Consider the following 21,714-nt stretch of genomic DNA (forward strand, 5'->3'; position numbering starts at 1 on the left):
TCGAGGCGTAGCTCATATCCCGGTGAAGAACTGCCTCCATACTCAGGTAATAAATCTTTGCTCCTCTTTGTTCTACAAGGAGATTTTCTTCTGTAAGTCATGCACCCAGCATCTCGGAGAATTAACTCCCTAGCTATGGTACCATTTGCACGAATCAATAAAAGTATTTCATATCTAATTCAAACCACTGGGACAATATCGTAGATATGCAGAATATCTTACCCACAATCTGAAGCAGGTAGAAAAATAGGCAGCATAAGGCCATACATCCTTTCTACCCTTAATTTATATTGTTCAGCAAAAGGGTACGTTTTGTGGCAGATCATGTTCTAATGTAGAAGGTGGTTCCTTCACTCCTTGGTGGTGTTCAGATTTTTAACCAGGACAAAATGCTGCACGGCTGACTTGAGAGTTATTTCCATACCTATGGCATCACTCATGTTCATGGCACAAACTTTCATTGCTTACTTTGGTCCGGTTTCAGCCAACTACCTGGCTGAAATCACATTCTTATTTAAACTATATGTTGAACTGAAACCTTAGCTGTAACTTTACTTTGGAACCAAGTATCTGGAACTTAGGGCAGAAAAAACCACTTTCTCCCGCACTGCTGCATAGCTGCTATTTTTGAAAGACGAACTGTAACTTATATACTATAGGCCCAAGGCTCCTTCAGATTGTTTCTGAGAAGCCTATATTGCATGAAAGCCAAAACTTTTATGCTAGCGTTTAGGAAGCGTATCACACGGACTGGTACACAGTTGCCATCGACCATCAATACTGAAGGAGCGCGATTGACGGAGTTTAGCTAACCTGGTCTTGTCTAGAACAGATACTCAAACTTGCTACCGTACAAATGCCGAGGTGCCCGCTGCCTGCTTTTGCTCTCACGGAAGCGTGATAGGTAGAAATTAGCAAAGGCAAAACTTGTTGTCTGTCTCTAAGTTAGGAAAAGACTGGAAATAAAAAAAAGACATGAACGTTTAGAAAACGTTTTGCTTAGCAGTACATTTACTTAATACAAAATGAGAAGGGAGCGCTGTGGCTACAGGCTATGGCTTTCGTTGTCATCACTCTGAAGGGACCGTGAGCTGATGCTCGCTGACTGCTTTGCAGCAACTCATGTCAGGCTGTGATAGCTTTATTTGCGTCTCATTTAAATCAGCTTATCTCTATCTCTCTGCCCCAGTGTCGCCTGTATCAACCTGCCCCTTTTCCAGCTTTACTCTCTGATTGTCATTTTAAAAGCCTTAGCAGATTCAGCATAAAACGTTTTGGGTTTATGGCAAATATTTCTGATGCAAAATCGTTTTTGTGTGATTCTTTCACGTTGGTCCATGCCTGATCAGGAACTTTGCATCTCTCTGCCATGCTCTTCGCCAGCCTGTTGGGAGGGCTGAAAGCAGAAGAGCTTCCAGACAGCTTCTGCTTCCCTCGCAAGCATCTTACAGAGCTCAAACCAGCTTCGAGGTAAATAAAAGTAAACATACCTGCCCAAAGTACCAGCTTTTTCAAACGGCTAGGGTTTGTGGACTCCATGCTAAAGCCTCAGTCCCCTATAAAGAAGTCTTTATTAGATCTATTTTCTCTTGCTGGTCACTGAGTCCTGCTTCTAATGATTTGCTGGTGACCAGTGGGATGTTGGGGTTTTTTTTCTCCCCACTAACTTGGACCTCTGAGGACTGGGAACCTCCGAGCAAAAAGTGTCACCCATTTCTATATTCTTTACTCATCTGGAATAACTATATTTCTAGCTGTTGTGTTATACAAACAGTTTCAGGTAAGATGTCAGAGACTGTTCTTTAGCAGTCCCTAAGCCTACTTTATAGACCGGTATCTACTTGCTGTATTTTATTATTTTTAACAAGGAAAGGCGTAATCATCAATAATGATCCCTTTAATTATGGAGCATGCATACCTCAGTGCTGTCGCTCTGTTTGCAACTCCTTCTGGCAGATTATTTTTTTTATTTAAAATATTCTTTTCTAAATCCTAGGCTAGAGTTTATTATTTTAAAAATTGAGAATTTTTTTTGACATAGCCTGAGCTATGCAAGCATAATAAAAATACATTTTCCACATGTACTAACTAGAACCGTGCTAGCAAAAGGTCCTGCAATTAGAAACATCAAACTATTCTGCTTTGTTAATCTTCAGCGAGCCTTAAAAGAATCTCAGCGTGAAGACAATTAATGCAGTATTTTAAAATTATGAAAGCTTAAAATCACTAGTTTTGTACACGCACATTACGAAATTAGGAACATCCCAGCTTCTTTCTCAGTGCGGAACCCACCCTGAAGTTAAGGGGGAACCTACTCAATAGAAAAGTGCTTAGGGAAACTTTTTTTAAGGAAAACTGGTTTGGCCTACATATGTTTAAGACTGCATAAGCACCATGGGGATGTGAGTCATGCCAGGAGAATCTCTTCTACTATACAGACCTTAAGTCTTGCTCTCTGCTTCAGGGGAATAGTCGTGAAAATGTGCAAAGATTACTGTCATTGATCCACTTCTCTACTTGGGTTTGCTCTCCAGACGAGAACTGGGAAACTAATTTAGCTTTACTAAGGACATCAGAAGGGGGAAATTAAGCCTCCAAATGTTAATGCATTCCTCAAGCTCAGGTCAAATTGACTTTAGTGTCCCCGTGGTGATTTACATCCACAAAGACTCTGGCACTGGAATGTACAGTTGACCTTTAACAACTTAATGGTCTCTGCACCTTGAGACTGAAGGTAGGAGTAACGTCAAAGCCACGGGCTTAGCTTTGTGTCTTTCTAGATTGAAACAGGAAGGGAAGTCATGTTGGAAAGCAGTATCGTGAGCTCGAACTCGGGATGGAGGATTTATTTGTTTGTTTATTTATTTTAAGAAACCTCTGAAATATTTCTCTCGGCATCCAAGAAGCGAAGGACCCATGAAGTCATCAAGATACTCCCGCTGGGAGTCCGTTGCTTTAAAGTTTCCACTGCACGCAAGTAAACAAAGCGGTGTAGCAGTCAACCAGCATTAAGCAGCTGCCTTGGCTGGAACAGTTATCACAGGGTTTTGACTGCAAACATCTGAACAACCTCCATGCTGGCAAAATAGAAATAAGAGTAGGAAATGCGCAAAGAAGAGCCATCCCCGTGTAGCGAGGATAACTTAATTTTCAATGTGCATATTATTAGCTGAACAGTTCACATAAATTTTACTTAGTTCCTTGTTCTGCAAAGTTCAGATTTCAGGTACCTAATAGAGCCAGCCATGATCTAGAAACTTGGAGGGGTAGGGAGAAAGAGAGCACAGTACGTGCCTATAAAGTAGTCACCAGTCTTGAACCCCTACGCTTTATACAGAATATTATCACTCTATTACCTTTATGGAAATACTGTCCATAAAGGTCAAAGTCTATAAAACTATGAAATCAGATTCTGTGGCCTGTCGCCTTGTATTTAACTGGTTACTGGTGTTGTAATGATCAGCATGAATTTCAGACTATTCGTGATCATCACTTGCTTTCTGCATTTGGGATTAAATTCAACCAATTTATTCTAAAGAATTAACTAATCTTGCGGTAGAAAGCGATGAAATCTATAGAATATATTTCACAGACATTTCGTGGCAGTTAGTGAGCTCGCGAGTTTATCTTCTAGAGAACTCCCCCAAAATCAGCATCTGCCTCTTATTTCCTTTATGTTTTGCCTTGTTCAGTTTTTTCTTCTCCCGCACAGTCTAAATACAGTTTCAACACGGTGACATTGAGACACTTTTCCTACGGCTATTAATGCCGTTTACTTCCATATAGTCACTGTCTTTTGCTCAGATTGCTTTGTTTTCCCGTGAATGGTCTGCAAGTCCTTTGAAAACAAAATACTTTCACTGAAAAGTAATATTGGCACATAATGAATCAATTAGGAAGGCATGTGGCACAGAAAAGTGAACAAATCTTGATGATTTTTGCCATAGTGAAGACTATTCTGATAGTTAGAGGTTGATATCTTCGAAACATTTCCACAGCTGAAACATTTTTATTGAAAATCGGTTATTTTGCAGATCCCTTTTTACATATCTGACTATAAAAATGCGTATCTCTTTGTACGTGTGCGTATCTGTGCATTCAGAAGCATAGCTGTGCCATAAATAGCACACACACATATGGGAAACACACCAAAGTCTCATGAAAAAAGGCAGCAGCAGAGAATTGAAGCAGGACTGCTCTATGTGCATTGTAGCCAGCATATTGAATAACTTACTGCGGGGACTGCTGAAATGGGATGCGTTGCTGTGTGCCAGATATTTTCCTAAGAAGAATACGTATCACTGAGCCTAATTCTTGATATTTTTTGGTTCCATATTTGTCAGATTAACAGTGCAGGAATTTCATGCTTGGCTATATAATTGAAAAGCCCTAGCTGGGGAGTCTGCGCATTGTTTATGAATTCTTTGTGAGAATTAACTCGGCATGAATATCATCCTTTCTGTGTAGGCTTTGTCAAGAGGCAAATTGGTTTGCAATGTGTCGCAAATTCTGTTGCCCGTTCCCCCCAGACTCAGCTTCTGCGTCGAGGAGAAGGGTGGAAGGATCTCTGTTACAACAACGTCGCTTTAGAGAAAATTCTGACTTTCAGCAAAATTAGCTTGTCAGGGGAGAAACTATCCGGCTGGGACCGGGGGTTGATCTCAAGAGAGAGGAGGCTAACAAGGTTTAAGAAAGCGGAAGCCATTTACTAAAATAGCAGGGTGGGGGCAAGGACTTTTTCGGTTGGATCAGAGAAGGGGAATTTACCGAAAGAGTTTAACAAGGTGGAGGAAAGAGAAGGGGAAGGACATTGAATGCCTCGTGAACGTAGCTCCCCGAGGACTCTCAAAGATGGAGTGGACTGAAGCATGGGGCGCTGCCATTGCGCAGCCTGGGCTCCTTATCGTAGTTTACCTGTTTTAAAAGGAGAAGAATGTCGTACTTGAATCGCGGGAAAGACGTGGGTATCTGTGCGTGCGTGACATTTCTTTGACGAACGCAAAATGTAGATTCAAGCTGTAATTTTGAGAGTACGCTTGAACCGCTGCGGCATCTCCTGTGTCGGCACCAGCCGGTGAGTCTGGGGACAATTGGGTGGCAGGGCTCCAGATCCACAAGCTGGTAAGAGAAACAATGCTCTGAAAAAGCGCCAGAGAGACAAAGAAAAGCAGCAGCGTACTGAGTACAGGCTGGCTTAAAGCAGAGGAGCGCGGCACCCGACGCTTCTGCAATAAATTAGTTAGACTAGAGCTTCTGGTTCTGTGGAAATAAGTTCAAGAATAAAATGGGAGTTATGCAATTATTACAGATTGGCAGGCGTTAAAGACATCTATGGTGCCTTCTAAGATCTTGGCCAGGAAGACATCATATAAAAGCAGACTTTCAGTTATTTATGGACAGGCAGAGCCTAATGTTTTTAATTTTCTAGATAGCTCAGGAGGCCGATCAGATTGGCAATACTAGCGGAATGTGTCAGGAAGTCCCAACGCCTACTGCCACAAATTAATAAAAAAGTGTTTTGGGGGAAGATTCACAGTATTGGTGGACCTAGCTGTTCTATTCACGGCTGAGAATTTAATCTGTTCTCGCACTCAGGGAGAAGTCGTCTTTGGTTTACAATGTGCTGTTACATTTTATTTTCTAGTGTCAAACTGATATAAACGGATTTGTCCTTGATTTTTGATACTTACTGCTGCCCATGCTGAATTCATTTTCTAATCGTATGGAGGCCATATGTATTCTTTACACATAGACTGTACTGCACTGCAGAATTTATTATCCTCTCCTTTAAATATACTGCTCTTACATGCTCAAAGTCCAGCATATTTATATGCTGTAGATATGTTTACCACTAGCAAGTTATGAGGCATTGTAAAAATTGTGTTTATCCAGGTAATTTTCTATAATCATTGTTAAATGGGGACATGGGAAAGCTTTCTGTGGAGGAAGAAAAAGTACCTCAAAATATCTGTGCTCCTGTAGATATAGGTGTTTTGACTAGCTCAGTTCACGGGGGGAAACATCTCATCGAACAGTTAGGCAAGGACAGAAAATGACTGCTGAACAAGAGATCCAGGGATGAAATTATCACTTCCTTTCGAGTGATCGCTCATAAACCTCTTTCACTGTAACTGCGTATGCATCCTCGAGTTTCGGCCGGGCTACTTGCCATCCACGCACACTCATGCCTCTCACTCAGGAGAGAAATGCCGGCGCATGGGACCGTAGGTGTTCCAGGAGAGAGGAGGGCCCGGCCCCATCATGGGCACGCTGACGACTGACTCGGTTGTTAGAATATTAGTTCTATTCGGTTGTTAGAATATTCGGCTGTTAGAATATTAGTAACATGGCTGCTAAGTCATAGCCCAGATGCGTATCGCATGATGGATGACCAGAAATCAGCCCCTCGGGCTTTCAGTATTGCGCACGCCGGGAGAGCTCGTCCCGAATCAGTGCTGTGGTACCTGTTCATGCTCAGAAAAAACCAATGCAATCGTTCTGCTTTCTAGGCTTTGTGTTATACATAAGGGACACCGTAAAGGTCCGTGAGTTTGCCTGCTAGCTTTCGAATAGTAGTGCCCAAATAACGGCTCGCAGGCGGCACATTGCCTCCAGGATCCTTTGACATTGCTCACAGCTACAAGGAAATTAAAACATTAAAAATGAGGCCAGCAGGGAGAGAAGCGTGTGATGCTGCTGTGTCATGTTTCTTGTTCAGGATTGTTGCCCACTGGCCAAAGGAGGTGGGGGAACCGCTCTTAAACACTGGTGAAGCGAAACAGATGCCGTTCTCCTGTTTCAGCAGATTTAATAGTATGACCTCGTTAGTTTTTGACATACGCGCTTGAAAATATTTCCAGAGGAAATTGCTGCATGCATAGGAATATTTTCTGTTACAGTCACGCGCATGGGCGTCCATGCGTAAGGGCCTGAGCGTTTCCACCGCCTGACGCCTGTCTCCTCCCTGCCTCCAGGTACCAGATACACACGGGCCTTCAGCACTCCATTATCCGGCCAACCCAGCCCAACTGCTTACCTCTGGATAACGTCACGCTACCTCAGAAGCTGAAGGAGGTTGGCTATTCAACACACATGGTTGGCAAATGGCACTTGGGGTTTTATCGCAGAGAATGCATGCCCACGCAGAGAGGATTCGACACTTTCTTCGGCTCCCTCTTAGGCAGCGGCGACTATTACACGCACTTCAAATGCGACAGCCCTGGGATATGTGGCTATGACCTGTACGAGAACGACAACGCAGCTTGGGATCACGACAATGGCATCTACTCGACACAGATGTACACACAAAAAGTACAACAAATCTTAGCTTCTCACAACCCCGGGAAACCTATATTCTTATATATTGCTTACCAAGCTGTTCATTCGCCTCTTCAGGCACCGGGCAAGTATTTTGAACATTATCGCTCGATAAATAACATAAACAGGCGAAGATACGCTGCGATGCTAGCTTGTTTGGATGAAGCCATAAACAACGTAACCCTGGCTTTAAAGCGGTACGGTTACTATGAGAACAGCATTATCATCTATTCTTCGGATAACGGGGGGCAGCCAATGGCCGGAGGAAGTAACTGGCCTCTCCGAGGAAGCAAAGGGACCTATTGGGAAGGAGGTATTCGTGCTGTTGGGTTTGTCCATAGCCCCCTTCTGAAAAACAAAGGGTCTGTGTGTAAGGAGCTCGTGCACATCACAGACTGGTTCCCCACTTTGATCACGCTGGCGGAAGGGCAGATCGATGAAGATATCCAGCTGGATGGCTACGACATATGGGAAACCATTAGCGAAGGCAGACGTTCTCCACGGGTAGACATCTTACACAACATTGACCCGATTTACACCAAAGCCAAAAATGGGTCCTGGGCAGCCGGCTATGGGATCTGGAACACCGCGATTCAATCTGCCATCAGAGTGAATCATTGGAAACTACTGACGGGAAATCCAGGATATAGTGACTGGGTACCTCCACAGGCCTTCAGCAACGCGGGCCCCAACCGCTGGCACAATGAACGCGTTTCTTGGTCAGCTGGCAAAACAGTGTGGCTTTTCAACATAACCGCTGATCCGTATGAACGAGTGGACCTCTCTGCAAGGTATCCAGATGTAGTGAAGCAGTTGTTGCGGAGACTTTCGCAGTTCAATAAGACTGCGGTTCCTGTCCGCTACCCACCTAAGGACCCTCGGAGTAACCCGAAGCTGAATGGAGGAGTCTGGGGTCCGTGGTTTAAAGAGGATGAAAAGAAAAAGAAATCAGATAAAAGTAAAGGTGTGAATAAGCAAAAGAAGAACAAGAACAAGAAAAAAGCAAATCGGAAAAAAGGGCAATCGTTACATTGCCGTTCACGTCTTGCTGGTGGATAGACTCTAAGCACGCTCTTTTGCCAAGTCTAAGTCAGCTTGGCCCAACTTTCTTGAACTTCTGACAGAATATTCTAGAAATGTTAGCTCTGCACTATGGATGAAAGTTGTCGTCTGTTAATTTTTTCTCTGATTTCACCAGCATATCTCCACACTCTGCCTTGAGTGTCCATAAATGTCCACATGACAAACTTTCTCCTCTACAGGATGAATGGTGCTCACCCATCACAGCTACATTCCAGACAACAACGGCGATAACACCTGATTTCAGTAAACTCATTTTTGATGGACAAATGGTGGTTCCTTACCTGAATGAGTTGGAATCTTTGGAGAGTATGGAGATGTTAACGGCAGATGTTCTCAGACTGACGGGTGATTCATAGAGAGAAAGGAAAAACAAAACTTCAAAACCTCTGTGGGTCAGAAAGTGTTAGTCACCAACCTATGGCATTTTTTGAGACAACACAGCAAAAACATGAAGCCATCAGAGTGCCTTTTTAGAGGTGCTGGGGAGGGGGGCATGATCGGAGGAAAGCTGCTTTGAATTAGACTTTGTCTGTCTTACATAAATCAGAAAAAAATTTAAAATTTTCTACATGTGCTAAGCTCCCCCCATTTGTAGTAAAACCAGAAGGTTGTTATTCAACATACATGACCAGCTAGCACGCGCCATGTATAATTTATTGTAGGCATAGACAAAAACACATCACCAAAGTGAATGTAATATTTAAACACTTTAAGATAACTATACAACAATATGTAAAAGACATAATTTATTTTACAGCACAATACTTATTTCTCTTCCATTAAAACTTTAATTACTGGGTGATGCAAGGTACCCCTTTGGGTGCTGGGGTTGTTTGGGGTTTTTTTTCTTTGATTTTTAATTTTATTTCCACTCTATCATTCAGAGTTTTATTTAACAGATCCATATCCTCAGAGTACTGTAAAACAAGAAAATACTGTATACACTGCTAGGATGAGAAAGGAGAATGATTCAGGTGCATCATTTCATTATGTATTTGCCTCCAATTATTTTGAATGTAACAAAGTGATTATTTAATTTAGTAGTCACGTGAATATTGTTCAGTTTCTGTACAGAAGCTAGGCCATGGTTATGTTGCGGGGCAAAATTCTACTTTAAACCTTTTATTTATGTATCTATTAAAATAGTTTATTTTTTTGGCATTCATAAAAGTAGTCTGCCTCTTTTTTTGCATCAGAGATAGCAATTCTGTCCTTGTTTATTTTAAACGAACACAGTAAGGTTTTTTATTACTATTATTTTGGGGGCAGGAATGATTTTATGACATTTTGCTTTTGAAACAGAATTTCTTCTTCCAATATGTGTATTCATTTGAGAGATGGTTCAAACTTTGCCCTTTTCTAAGGTGTCTGCATGGATGATTCATGGATGTACTGACTGCATATTCTTGGTGTGATAATTGATACAATTGATAATTGTGATAATTGATACAATACGTGTGCACATATAAGTTTCAAGATGAATTATGTTAAGTAAAATTGATGATTCATTTGTTAAATAGCTATAACATTTTGGTAAAATTTAAAATAAGCATGCTTTTCAACTACATCTTACTTGACTCAGAAATCACATTTATATAAATGGATTACAGTTGAAAAATTAAACATTCGTAAAATCAGTGCACACTACAATCTGCAACGTGTCCAACCCCCAACAGCCCCTGACCTGTTTTGAAAAGAAACTGCAGATATACTGCCAAAACCTGGTAAACTGCATATTTTCAGCTATACAGCAGAATAAAGCTGTCATTAACAAAAACTTAGAAACAAGTTAGTCGTGTTTTAGAGTTACTTTTGTAATTAATATACTGGGGAGAAGATAGGAATGGACTTCTTGAATAGTTACCTATAAATAATAATTATAAAAGGATGATGTGTATCTGCATAAGTGTTTAATATATGTCACTGTTATTTTTCATATTGTGTGGTCCTTAAGAGGTCTAATTAATTTTCTTAGAAATCTGTCTAGCTTTACTTAAGATCCAGACTATTCAATGAGTAATCAGGAACTCAAATGTTCTCTAATTTCTCACTTTTTTTTTTAATGTACCATTTATGTCCTTAAAATAAATGATAATAACGTCTTGAGATCTTATACTCCAAAATGTGATGTCTTTGAGAAAATACATGTCTTTTTTGTCTTTGAGAACAAGTGAGACTTTTTAAGTTAGTCTGGATCAGCTATCAATACACAGGGGTATGGACAAATTGGACAAATGTAGAAATGATGACTTTTTATGATGTACCTTTTCTAGTTTGGGAAAGAATCTACATTTCAGTAATAAACATTAGGAGAGAAGTGAAGGAAGCAGGAACTGATTTTGAAACATTATATCATCTAGTTTACAACTGAACCCATAAATCATGATGTTTATGTTTGAAATACCCCCGTGTTGTACATTGAGTTCAGCATCAGAAAGAAACAGTAACGTTTCTGACTTTCCAAGGTCATTTTAAAAAGGCCAAAATTAGATGTGTAAGCTAAGCTATACCTAAAGAAAGGACTAAGATAATTTATTTGGGCATAATAGAAACAAGGCACTGCCATACAGTGTTATCCTCGTAGAATCAATGATCACCCTTTTCCATGGAAGTTTTATGGTTGCTTTGGCTTTTATTGGATTGAAGCAACCAGAGAGCATTAGTCTCTGACAACATTTTATTCTATAATTATTTATATCTCTTCTCTCTCAGGCAAAATGGGAGTCCTTGAAAGTAATCGGTGCAAAGCAGAACAGTGGATCAGTTCTTGCATGCCTGTATATTAAACAAATGTGCCACAAGAGTAAGTGTTTGTAGAGCAGACGATGGGAGTGTGTTTTTTAAGGCTGCGCTGGCTCGCAGTTAGGCCGATTCCCTTGAAATCGATACTCTGATCTGGTAGAGGGCAAAAGTTGGATTTAGAGTGGGTTAGAAAATACCCACAATTTGGAAGCCTTCCTGAATCTTTTGCTGAAAAGATCCTGATATGAAAATGCCGTGTTGCAATTTTCCTGTCTGCTCTCACGCAATACTTCTTTTTTCACTCCAACAATACAACGGTCTCTAGTTTTTGGTGATACCGTGTAGCTCTCAAACCCGACTTTCGGTTTACAGAGTTGTAAGTAGCTCGTACGCTCTCACAGCAGGATGTCACAGGTTATTTATGTCTCTGAATGCGTTACGTGCCCAATCTCGGGGAAGGTGTGATAGGTGAACACTGCAAACGGTTCAAAAAAGGCTACCAGACTTACTGAAACCACAGTCCTCTACTCTGAAGGAAAACCAACAGTCCTCCTAATTGCTGGGCGGACATAGCAAGGGAGTTGCCACTTTACTCAGGCTGATGTATTTGTGCAAAGGCACTCTTGAAAACCAACTGATACTTGGTGTCAGTCAGTAACTGGTCTCTCTACCCACATTTTTAAGAGATCTAGAAAAAGACTGGGTGGGGGGAGGAAAGGCGGGGAGGATTTACTTATTATTTTTAAGTTGTCTCAAGCCTTCTATTCTCCACATGCTATATGGGTACAAGAAAAAGGCAGGTCTGATAGTAACTCCCTGATCTGGGCTTAGTGACGTCCCCACCTTTGGGAGGACCAGCCGGAGCAGGGAGACAATATTTCTTCCTTTTCCACGTATTGTTGGTAGCTGTGATCCAGGATCATCATTTCTACATCGAGGCAACCTGAAGACTAAGAAGGATAACTGCAGGGAAGAGAGGAAGAAAGAAAAACTTGAGAGAGAAAGAAAAAAAAAAAAAAACCCGAACCAGAAGCACGAAAGCCTTGCCGTGTGATCTGTGCTCCCTGAACATAGTATGTCATGCTGAATTGCTTTTTAAAATCTTATAAGCGTGAAAAATATTTGTGTTGTCCTTTCCAGGTTTTCTCAATTTTACTCTAAAGCTCTTTGAATTACTTTTGTAATGGTTAGATAATTTTATCATGTTAACTTACTACTATTATTATTATTGGTGGTGGTGGTGTTATTTAGTTTGACGTAAAGTTGGAGACAAAACACTATCCTGATACAGATAAAGACCAGTGGAAGGAAGTGCCAAGAATGGTAAGTAAATCTAAAATGGCAGTCTTTACGTATGGGTCATGTTGTAAGACGTGAGGGAAAGTCCATGCGGTTGTGAAGCTCAGTCGTGGAGGATGAGTTACCATAACTCATGGAGTCATTAGTGTCTGAAGACATCCAAAAGGCTCCTCTATCTGCTGGGACATGAGGCTTTTTGGAAAGTGAATTAGGCCATTAAACCCAGCAACTTTCTCCTTCTCCCTGGAAGTAATGGGTGCTGATTGGATTTCAAGCTGATGAAAGAGCCCTCATGTTTCCATGTGCGCAGGATTGTACATAATGGGTTATCTGAGGTATCGTCTAGACAACACGGAAGCTTAGGGGTTTGTGACCACACCGCACGGAATAAGCTGCTTTTTCTTTCTCTGTGTTTCATGCACTGCACGTTCAGCAACCAAGACTCACACTTTTACACAGCCATCCGCATTTTGAAAGTTGCTTTTTATAAAGAGTATTAGCTTTCTGCAACAGAAAGTGAGACAGCAGCAAAAGTTAGAACATACGAGGGCAGATACTGGGCTGCAGCATTTAGGGAATAAACTAGGAATGGACTTGCCGTTAACATTTCTTTCTGTTGAAGGAGCTTCAGATTTGGTTGATGGCAAAGAATAAGAGTGGTTTCCACAATGCAATTAGACAAAAGAAATGAGTATATCTGAATTCTCCTTAAACTACAAGGAGATACCGAATTCCTCCCAGTGGCATTCTTCAGTACAAATGGGGTGCTGGATCTACCAGCTTCTGCTCCAAAGGTGGGTCAGAAAATCTCCGAAGAAAGAAAAAGAAAGGAAGAAAATAACATATGGTATGTTTTATAGGATTTTTTTTTAAGATATGGAGATCTATGAACAAAGGATTGTACCTTTGCTGACTATTGTGCATTATACGCAAGTCCTGGAAAAAATACTTGGGAATTTTCAGTATGTAACATCACAGACTAACTACAGGTTCCTTTTGTCATCTTGCTTTAAACCCAGTGAATATTCATCAGCGATGTTCAAGCAAAGCAAGTAAAATCTAGTTTACTTCATTCTACATATATTATAAATTATACTATCTGTGTTAGGTCCACTTTTCCAAAAGATAACGTTAGCTCAGAGAAAGACACTGGAATATACAATACACCTGTTGGCTACTGACTTAATGAACTGTACTCTCAGGACAGCAGTAACTTTTCTTTTGCTGCTCTCAATCTTTTATTTTCTCATTTCCAAGAACAGGCAGAGAATGCATATTCCCACAGAAAAAAAAAAAGAGCATAAGATTTAATTTAGCAGTTAGATAACGCAAGCTTCACTTCAGCATTCCATTCCTGTTCAGCAGGGTACTCAATAACATACTTCATTTCATTTCTGTGGAACATATGTCAAGGTCGTGATGAAGTGGAGGGGTTGTGTAAACAGCAGGCCAGTGTGAAAATAGAAAAACGTTCTCTTTCCTTGAATAATGCTTGTTTTCACCTCTGCCAAGCAAGTTAATAGATATAAATACAGTTAACAGCATGAAAGAAGATCTAATTAAGTGTCTGGATTTGAATTAATATTGCAACAAAGGTATATCCCATGACATGGTTAAAACTTATTTCAGAAATTCCATTCGTTTCAATTATAATCAGGGCAACGTTGCTGAAGTTTAGCTTGCGACTGAAGTAACAGAACTGATTAATGACTGTTACTGTGAATTTCCATAACGAATGGAGAACAGGGTCCTGAAATGTCATACCAACATAGCTTGAAAAATGTATTTTAAAAATTCCTTATAAACATCAGAGTCTCAGTAAAAGTCAAGTATTTAATCAACTAAAATTAGTGCAGGCCACGATGTTTGTTGTCGTTCCCTAGATTTGCTTAAAAAGATCACTTTTGAGAATTACTTGGCAAGGCCATGTTTATTCCTCCTTTAAATGCAGCTTTGCTTCTGCTGGTTAAGATTAGCCAGCACAGAACTGCATGCAGGAGAAAGTCACAGGGGCTCTGAAAGTAAGAATGGTTCTTCATTAGAAGTATAGAGAGCGCAGTTTGGAAAAGGCCACCGCTAGTATCAGAAGCCAGTACATTTGGAGAGATTTGCCAAAATCTACTGCGATAGACTAATTCATTCCTTTTAGATAACCAAGATATATTTTTATTTTTGAAGGTGGCTAGAGAAGGAGGGGAAGCATGGCCCTGTGAGAAAATGAAGAGTACCAAGCTGTGACTGGTATCATACATGGAGTGAAGAAACTGCCAGTTGCTTAAAAGGAACATTTTGGGAGAGGGAACTGAATGTCTCTAAAGAAATACTTCACCTACCCTCATCTGGTTTTCTTCTAAAACAACCCGCGACCTTCAAAGCTCTGAATATTGGCAAAATTTTAAGGCCGAGGGTGTAACGAGTCATGTCTTACCTTTGGCCAACCCTCTTAAGTCTTTCTTTGACAGCATACCTTTTTTATAGCGATTGGTTCCAGTTTTATTTGGGTTTTCATTAGCAGATTCCATTACATTCTATCACTCTGGATGGAGTGAATATAGTCAGTGTTGAGACAGAGCATATTGGAGCTTTTTGGTCGGTGTCGTTTATCTTTACCAAATTGTTTAGGCTCTCAAGTAATCGCTAAGCAATCTCTTAGCACGAGCTATTTCTAATATACTTAAATATTTGATCTCTTATTACTACGTAGCTATGGAGGATTTGAAAATTACATTTACATCATCTCCATTCTGTTTGGACAGCAGAGGAAAGTATTTGCAGTTAATAACATTAACCTCTACAAAGAAGGGTTTGCAGAGATACAGAGGGAGTGCACAGCCCTGGCCTTCAGCCCAGATGACTTCAGCAGCTCACAACCTTTTGTCTTTAAACATGATTTCTTTGAGATTTTTACTGCCACTAGATTTTTCTTCCTTCTCTTTGAAAGGAAAAAGGCTAAATGATTCATTTTGCTTTCGGCATCGGATGTGAAAGTCTGCTTGGAAACCCCCCTGCGTAGAATGTCAACACGAGAAGAACAAGAAGTGCCTGGTTTGCATCAGGAGGAACACGCCGTGCTGCTTCCACTCCCACCGCTCTCCTCAGCCTCCCACAGCCCCAGCTACCGAGACATTAACAGGAAAGTCACTAAACTTTTTAGCATGTGAGGATGCCAAGATCCAATAGTTATCCCTGGATAACGAGCAAGTTCAGATGAGACGGTACCCTTTCTGGTCCCTGTCCTTTCTTTCCAATCGCTTCCTTACTTCCACGCACTGACTAAACTTGTGGCATGGTTATATTAAAATCAGTGGAAGATTTTCTCTATCACAGATTCAGCAGGCTGAGATCTCACTGACATCTGCTGCCTTCTCATCCATGCCAGCAAAGACCAGCGTGAGGACTTGTACTAGAAGACAGTCCTTGAAGTCCAGCTAAAATCATGTCTTTCTCATATTAGCCGTGGTTGTTCCTCAGAGGTACACAGGAAAGCATTTCATATAATGTAGTCCTAAATTCATAAACAAATAACTGTTCTCATTGTCCTGTGTGCTTATACAGTAGACTTGTTAAATATACAGTGTCTTGCTGAAGACACAAGCTGGCCAGGTTGCCATTTCCCATTTCATTACTCAATTACCATTTCATTACTCAATTCCCATTACTTTTAATTCCCATTTCATTACTCAAACCTAGTAAATTCTGTTTAACTAGAAGATAACTGTTACTTGAGTAAACATGAAGAAAAGCATCCAGTTCTGATTTAAAGCAGAAAAATATGAAGAATCTACTACTTCCCATTGTAAATCTCTTGCAGTAGTTAATATGTGAGTTAAAAGTAGATATGCCTTCTTTGTAATTTGATTTTTTGTCTGGCTACAGATTCCAGCCTTATGTTATCTCTGTCCCCAAGACTAAGAGTCCTTTGGCACCTGGTGTTTTCCTCTTATGATTGTACATCTGTATTCCAATCTTTAATTCTTTTAGAAGCTGAACAGATCGGTTCCTTAGAGTCTAGTCATTTTTCCAGGCACTCTCTCCAGTTCCTGAATAGGAGCTGAGGCTTTTTTGCACACCTTCTCCAGTTTTTCAGGAGACTATGAAAAATGTGGACATCAAAAGTAAATACAATATTCCAGTATGAGTTCCACTCAAGCTATATAAAGGAAGAAATATCGCCTCCTGAGAGGAAAGGAGTACTCCTCTGCCTCTAATGACTTGTATGTCCTTTGTGACTCTCAAATTGATTTAAGGTTTCTCACCGCTCCAACCATTCTACTGGTACGCCTTCGTTCCTTGTTACACCTATTCTGTGCATCGCTCCACAGCTGGTTCCAGTAAAACAGAGTTTGTTGAAGAGGCGGAATTTCTATGATTCTATGAATTTTGCACGTAATCCCCATCACTTTGCGGTTGCCCTATCCTCCTTGTTGTATACCATTCCAGAAGCCTTTGTGTCACCTACAAATCTTGTCTGCAGCCATTTTGTATGGGCTGGACCCAATACTGCGTCCCGTGAAAGCACCTCCTTTCAGCGATGACTTCTCATTGAAGGCCTATCAGGTAGCCATTACCAATGCGATTTGGTGTACGCCCTGCTCGTGCTGTCAGAGTTATTTTAACCTGTTGATCGCTTGGTTCAAGTAGCAAAACAGTTTGGTATCCAGGAGTCTAGAAAGCCCAAATCTCATGTGATGGAAGGTAGCTGTAATGTTCGAACTCTGCCCTGCAGGCTGCACTGAGCCTAGAGCATCCCCTGCTGCTGCAATCTCGGGATGGCACTCCCAGTCAAGGAGCCCAGGCAGCGAACTGGCTGTGTAGTTTGTGTTTATTTTTGTTGTTTCATGTGAGGCAATCTTTTACTCCTTAGGTGTTGTTTATTCTTATATGGGGGGGAAATCAAGTTTGAAACTGTCCTGGAAAAAGGATTTGATGTTTTCTCACAGCAATTCCATTCTTTGTCTCAACTTCTACAGCTGTTTCTAAAAGCTCCCTGTGCAAAACAGAAGATAAAAACATATAAAATAAAGAGGATACAGAATAAACTCTCTACTTATATTTTATATCCCAAAATATCCTAACAGCAGCCATGCCTATAATGTCCAATTCAGGAAAAATATGGACGCCCTCCTCTAAGGAGTACATTTTCAAAAGTCACTTTTTCACGTTTCATGATTCCAGAGGGTAGTCACTGTTTAACTCACACTTATTTAAATCAGAGATACTGTATTTATTCAGCTATAGCCTTCAGGGTAGCCTGCACAACTGGAGTGTTTTAGCGGTTGCACTTTCCCAACAGGACACGGTGAAGATCGTGTAGGTGAGTAACCAGGGCCATAAAATAGCTACTCCATTTCCATCGCTATGGACAAATCCTCATTCTGATTTTCCTGGTTCTGAGTGCAACACGCTGAATGGTGAAATTCACTCCATCTCACTGAAACACTACTGTGATAGACATACCTCCTTATTTCTTCCATTTTCCTTCACTGCGTACACTCTTGGTTCTGAGCAGTTTCTGTACATTTACTAAATCTACCCTCACAGCTTGCAGTGCAGGGCGTTATTTCTATCTCTGTTTTACATATGGAAAATAAGATACAGGTTGTTCCAAGGTGACGGAAGAAGTCACTGGCAAGGGCTGGCAAAAGCCCAGATGTCCTGAACTGGAGTCTAATGTTCAAACCATAAGGTCATCATTCCTCAAACACTTCATCCGGTGTGCTCTACTGGCGTTTCGTAGCAGCAGGGTTTAAATCGGCGTGCAGTAGTACCATGGTAGCCTCTCCATTGCCTGGCTTAGCTGCTGTGTCCTGAGTTTGGAGGCGAAGAGCAGATTTGGACGTTCTCACCATCGTCCCAATGGACTGGGGAGGCGAAGGTCACATTCTAAAATCAGCTGCTACCGGTGCCCACGGTTCAGCTGGGAGGAGCGGCGGGTAGGGGAACACTCAGGCTGACTTAATAATTTGCATCCTAAAATCTTTTGCTGCATCCGACAAGATGAGTAATATTTTCCCTACGACAATATCAAATATATTTGTAGAACTGTCTTCCAATTCCAGAATTTATTCCGTCTGTAATTGCCTAGTGATATTATTTCTCCAAAGATCTTTTCTTTTTCACCAAGTACTTTCTGAAAATATAAACAAAAGTAGAGTTGCACTGCAAGGGCATCAGTACTGCTGGAAAGCAGCTCTAATAATGAAAATAGGGCAGGTCTGAGAGTTTGTGGTTACTGCTGTTTACAGGTCCAGGTGAGATACTTACTGGCTTAAATGGGCATTTTGTGAATTACTAAGGTAGATGTGACAGCAGTAAACCAAAATTGCAATTTGTTGATTATGGGGAGGGTAGATGGAAGAAAAAATACTGTAGGTGTACGGATATCAACACTGTCTTTTATTCCCAGAGGAAAAGACACGTCAATGACTCTCTTCTGCATTGTCTCCTGAGATAGAAGACTTCCCGAGGTATGCAAGGGTGTTTCTAGTGCTGTCGTTGAGATTTATCCATCCAATACTGTAACTGTGTCATATTATGGTTCCTTAGTTTACATTAAAGAAACAAAGAAAAACTTACTTTTTATTGTCTATCAAATGCACTGCATTTGCTCAACACTGACTTCCACCGCAACATCTCAGTGATATTTTAGGTATCCGCCATTCATTATCATCGTGTTAGGTTTCTCCCAATTCACTCAGCCCTCAATCTCTCATTCTTCTCTAGAATTTTATAAGTCTTGTTTGTCTTTCTCTTCACTTGCAATTTTAATGTATTTTCATTAAAAGCAGTAATGCTGTTCGTAATGCTGGATCTGCACTGGTCCTGTAAGTGTGGTCGTTGTTAAGCAATGCAGCTATTTCCTGATCCGTAATATGCAATAAACAGGTTACCCTCTGCAACTAGATGGAAGATTACATCGATGCTTTTGTTAGCTAGTTGAAGCACAGGCTTTTGCAAAATTATCCAGAATGCCTTTGCCTGACCATCTGTTTCAAACGGAAATGAATCTTTGGCTTTAATTATAAATCTCTTATGAATATTATTTTTCTTTTCTTTTCTAACCTAATCTGCCCTTTTGGAGATTGCTTGAAATCTCCCTGTATTGTACGAAAGGTGGGTGGGGTTACCAAAGTGGCTGGTAGTGTGATTTCATTTTTTTTTTATTAGACTTCTGTTAATGATTTTAAACCTATTTATGCACTTGCTGCAAGTTGAAGCAAAAATCTGTGTTACCAAACTGTGTTTACAAATTTGCTACAAGATACCATGTTATGAAGCAGTCTAAGTACAAACATGTTAAACCATATGGAAAATCCACCCTAATCTTGCTAAATTGTTCCAATGTTTAATTACCCAGATCATTAAAAGTGTGTACCCTCTTTCTAATCATTTTTTCTAATTTCATGGTCTAGCCCTCAAATCATATTATAATTCTTGCTGTGTTCCCCATGAAGGTGTGCGTAGATTGAGACCAAACACAAAGCCCTCCTACTTCAGGTGCTGTTCTCCAACAAAGAATTACTCATCTCGGTAAGGATTTGTCATTAAAGTGCTTTGTAGATTTTTTTTTTCCCCAAAGAAAAGGTGAAGTCATTCTTTTTATTTTAAATTAAATGGGGGGTGGGGAGGAGGAAATGGAGAGCTCTGGGCTGGGGTGTCGGGGGAGTCCTTACGATTGGGAAGTCCCTCTCTGGGGCTCTTCGCTTTCATCTTGTAAGGAGTGGGAAGGGGAGCTCGCCTTTCCCGTCCTCTGCTAGAGTGGTTTCCTTTTCATTCGTGTTGTCAGCAAACCATTCTCCGTTTGGTTTCTTCTCGCTGGGCTGGCCAACATGCCCTTCGCGTCCAGCACATACTTTTCTCTTCTGCCTACTCAGTCTGAATCATAGTACTGTCCTAACTTGCATCTTCTGTGGTGCAGGGCAGCAACTCCTTTTTATGACCGAGAAAGAAAAGAAAAACAAACCAAGTTACACTTCTTGGCACGTTTTCCAGCTCCACTAGAGAACTTGGCCCTTGCTAGTCAATAAGAAGACCTTGAGCAAGCAGAGGAATCTTTTTCCTGCCAAGCTGTCTTCCCGAGCAAAGGCCAACTTGTAGCAACGCAGCGTGGAGATGAGTCAGTGAAAAATGGACTGAGGTAAACGCTGTTAACTGATGTTACGGAAATCTCTGCAGTGTCTCCAGAGACGCCTGCATTTCTTTCTTCATCCAAGAACCGCTGAGGTGGGGAGGTACTTGAACGCTCCTAACTGAAATCCTAGGGTATGTGCTGGTCTTCTCCTCATAACTTTCACCCCTGCAGATTTCAGTTCCCATCCCTCCTCATCATCAGCTGTCGGTGCACGTCATCACAACGCAGGCCTGCACTGGTTATGAAAAAGAAAGAGTTTAGCTCATTCTCTTCAAAGGATTTCCACTTTAGAAGCGTGCCACGTTACCTTTTTATCTTCTTGAAGGTATTTTCTCTCCAGAATGACCAGAGTAACTTTTATCAAAATGTACTTCAGTCAAATGGTTTCATAACATTCTTAAATTAAAAGCAATATTTTTTAAAAACAAAGACAAAAAGAAATGAAAATGAGAGGTGTTTCTTGTTTCGTATAGCTAGCTTTCACTCTACAGAAGTTGATCCAGACAAGGCATACGTAGGATACTTGCATTAAATAATTTTTAGGAGAGAAATTTCTCCACTCTTCCCTCGTGGTCAGTTAGACTGTACTTCTTAGGCCCATTCTAAATGTACATTTTGAACTGGTATAATTTGCTGACGTGATTTTGCACCAGTGTAATTAAACCAAGACAACATCCCCATGAACCCTTCTACAGTGGTGTAAAGGTGTTTTATAGTAAGACTGCAATAGGGTTTTTTCCCCCTTCCACACAGAATACAGATAGATATACCTATATGGGCTTCTTTTGGGGGCGCAGATATTCGCTTTGCCCTCACAGGGCAAACTGCCTTACTTTAAATTATGCTTGGTAGAAGGTGGAGAATCCTTCCTGCACCCTTTGAAAGTGTTTGACCATCACAACTCTTCTCCATTACCTTTGAATTGTGCCGATCTGCCTGCCTCGTAATTCCCACGGGGATTTGTGCAGCACTTCACTCTGTGCAGACCACCCGGACCTGGGATGCCGCGTCCCAAATTCTGTCGTCTTAGCACTCACTGCCACTGTTAAATCAGCCCGTGGTTTTTTCCCTGTATGATTTTGCTCTACTAAGTGCTTGTACAGAAAGTGTATCTACACTAAATGTCTCATACAGCTTTTAAA

At 40.9% G+C, this 21,714-nt stretch overlaps 1 protein-coding gene across 2 annotated transcripts in view; it reads left to right on the forward strand.

The window, feature by feature from the left end:
- ARSJ (arylsulfatase family member J) overlaps positions 1-10,441 on the forward strand; it is a 48,063-nt gene extending 37,622 nt beyond the window's left edge. For both annotated transcript variants that reach the window (XM_075501198.1, XM_075501199.1), the window contains one exon: positions 6,975-10,441. In XM_075501198.1, coding sequence (XP_075357313.1) covers positions 6,975-8,376 — 1,402 coding nt within the window. In that variant the 3' untranslated portion in view covers positions 8,377-10,441. The remainder of the gene's footprint in view (positions 1-6,974) is intronic.
- Positions 10,442-21,714: the final 11,273 nt, after the last annotated feature.

This window comes from Mycteria americana, chromosome 4 (genome assembly GCF_035582795.1).
Source record: "Mycteria americana isolate JAX WOST 10 ecotype Jacksonville Zoo and Gardens chromosome 4, USCA_MyAme_1.0, whole genome shotgun sequence".
NCBI lineage: Eukaryota > Metazoa > Chordata > Aves > Ciconiiformes > Ciconiidae > Mycteria > Mycteria americana.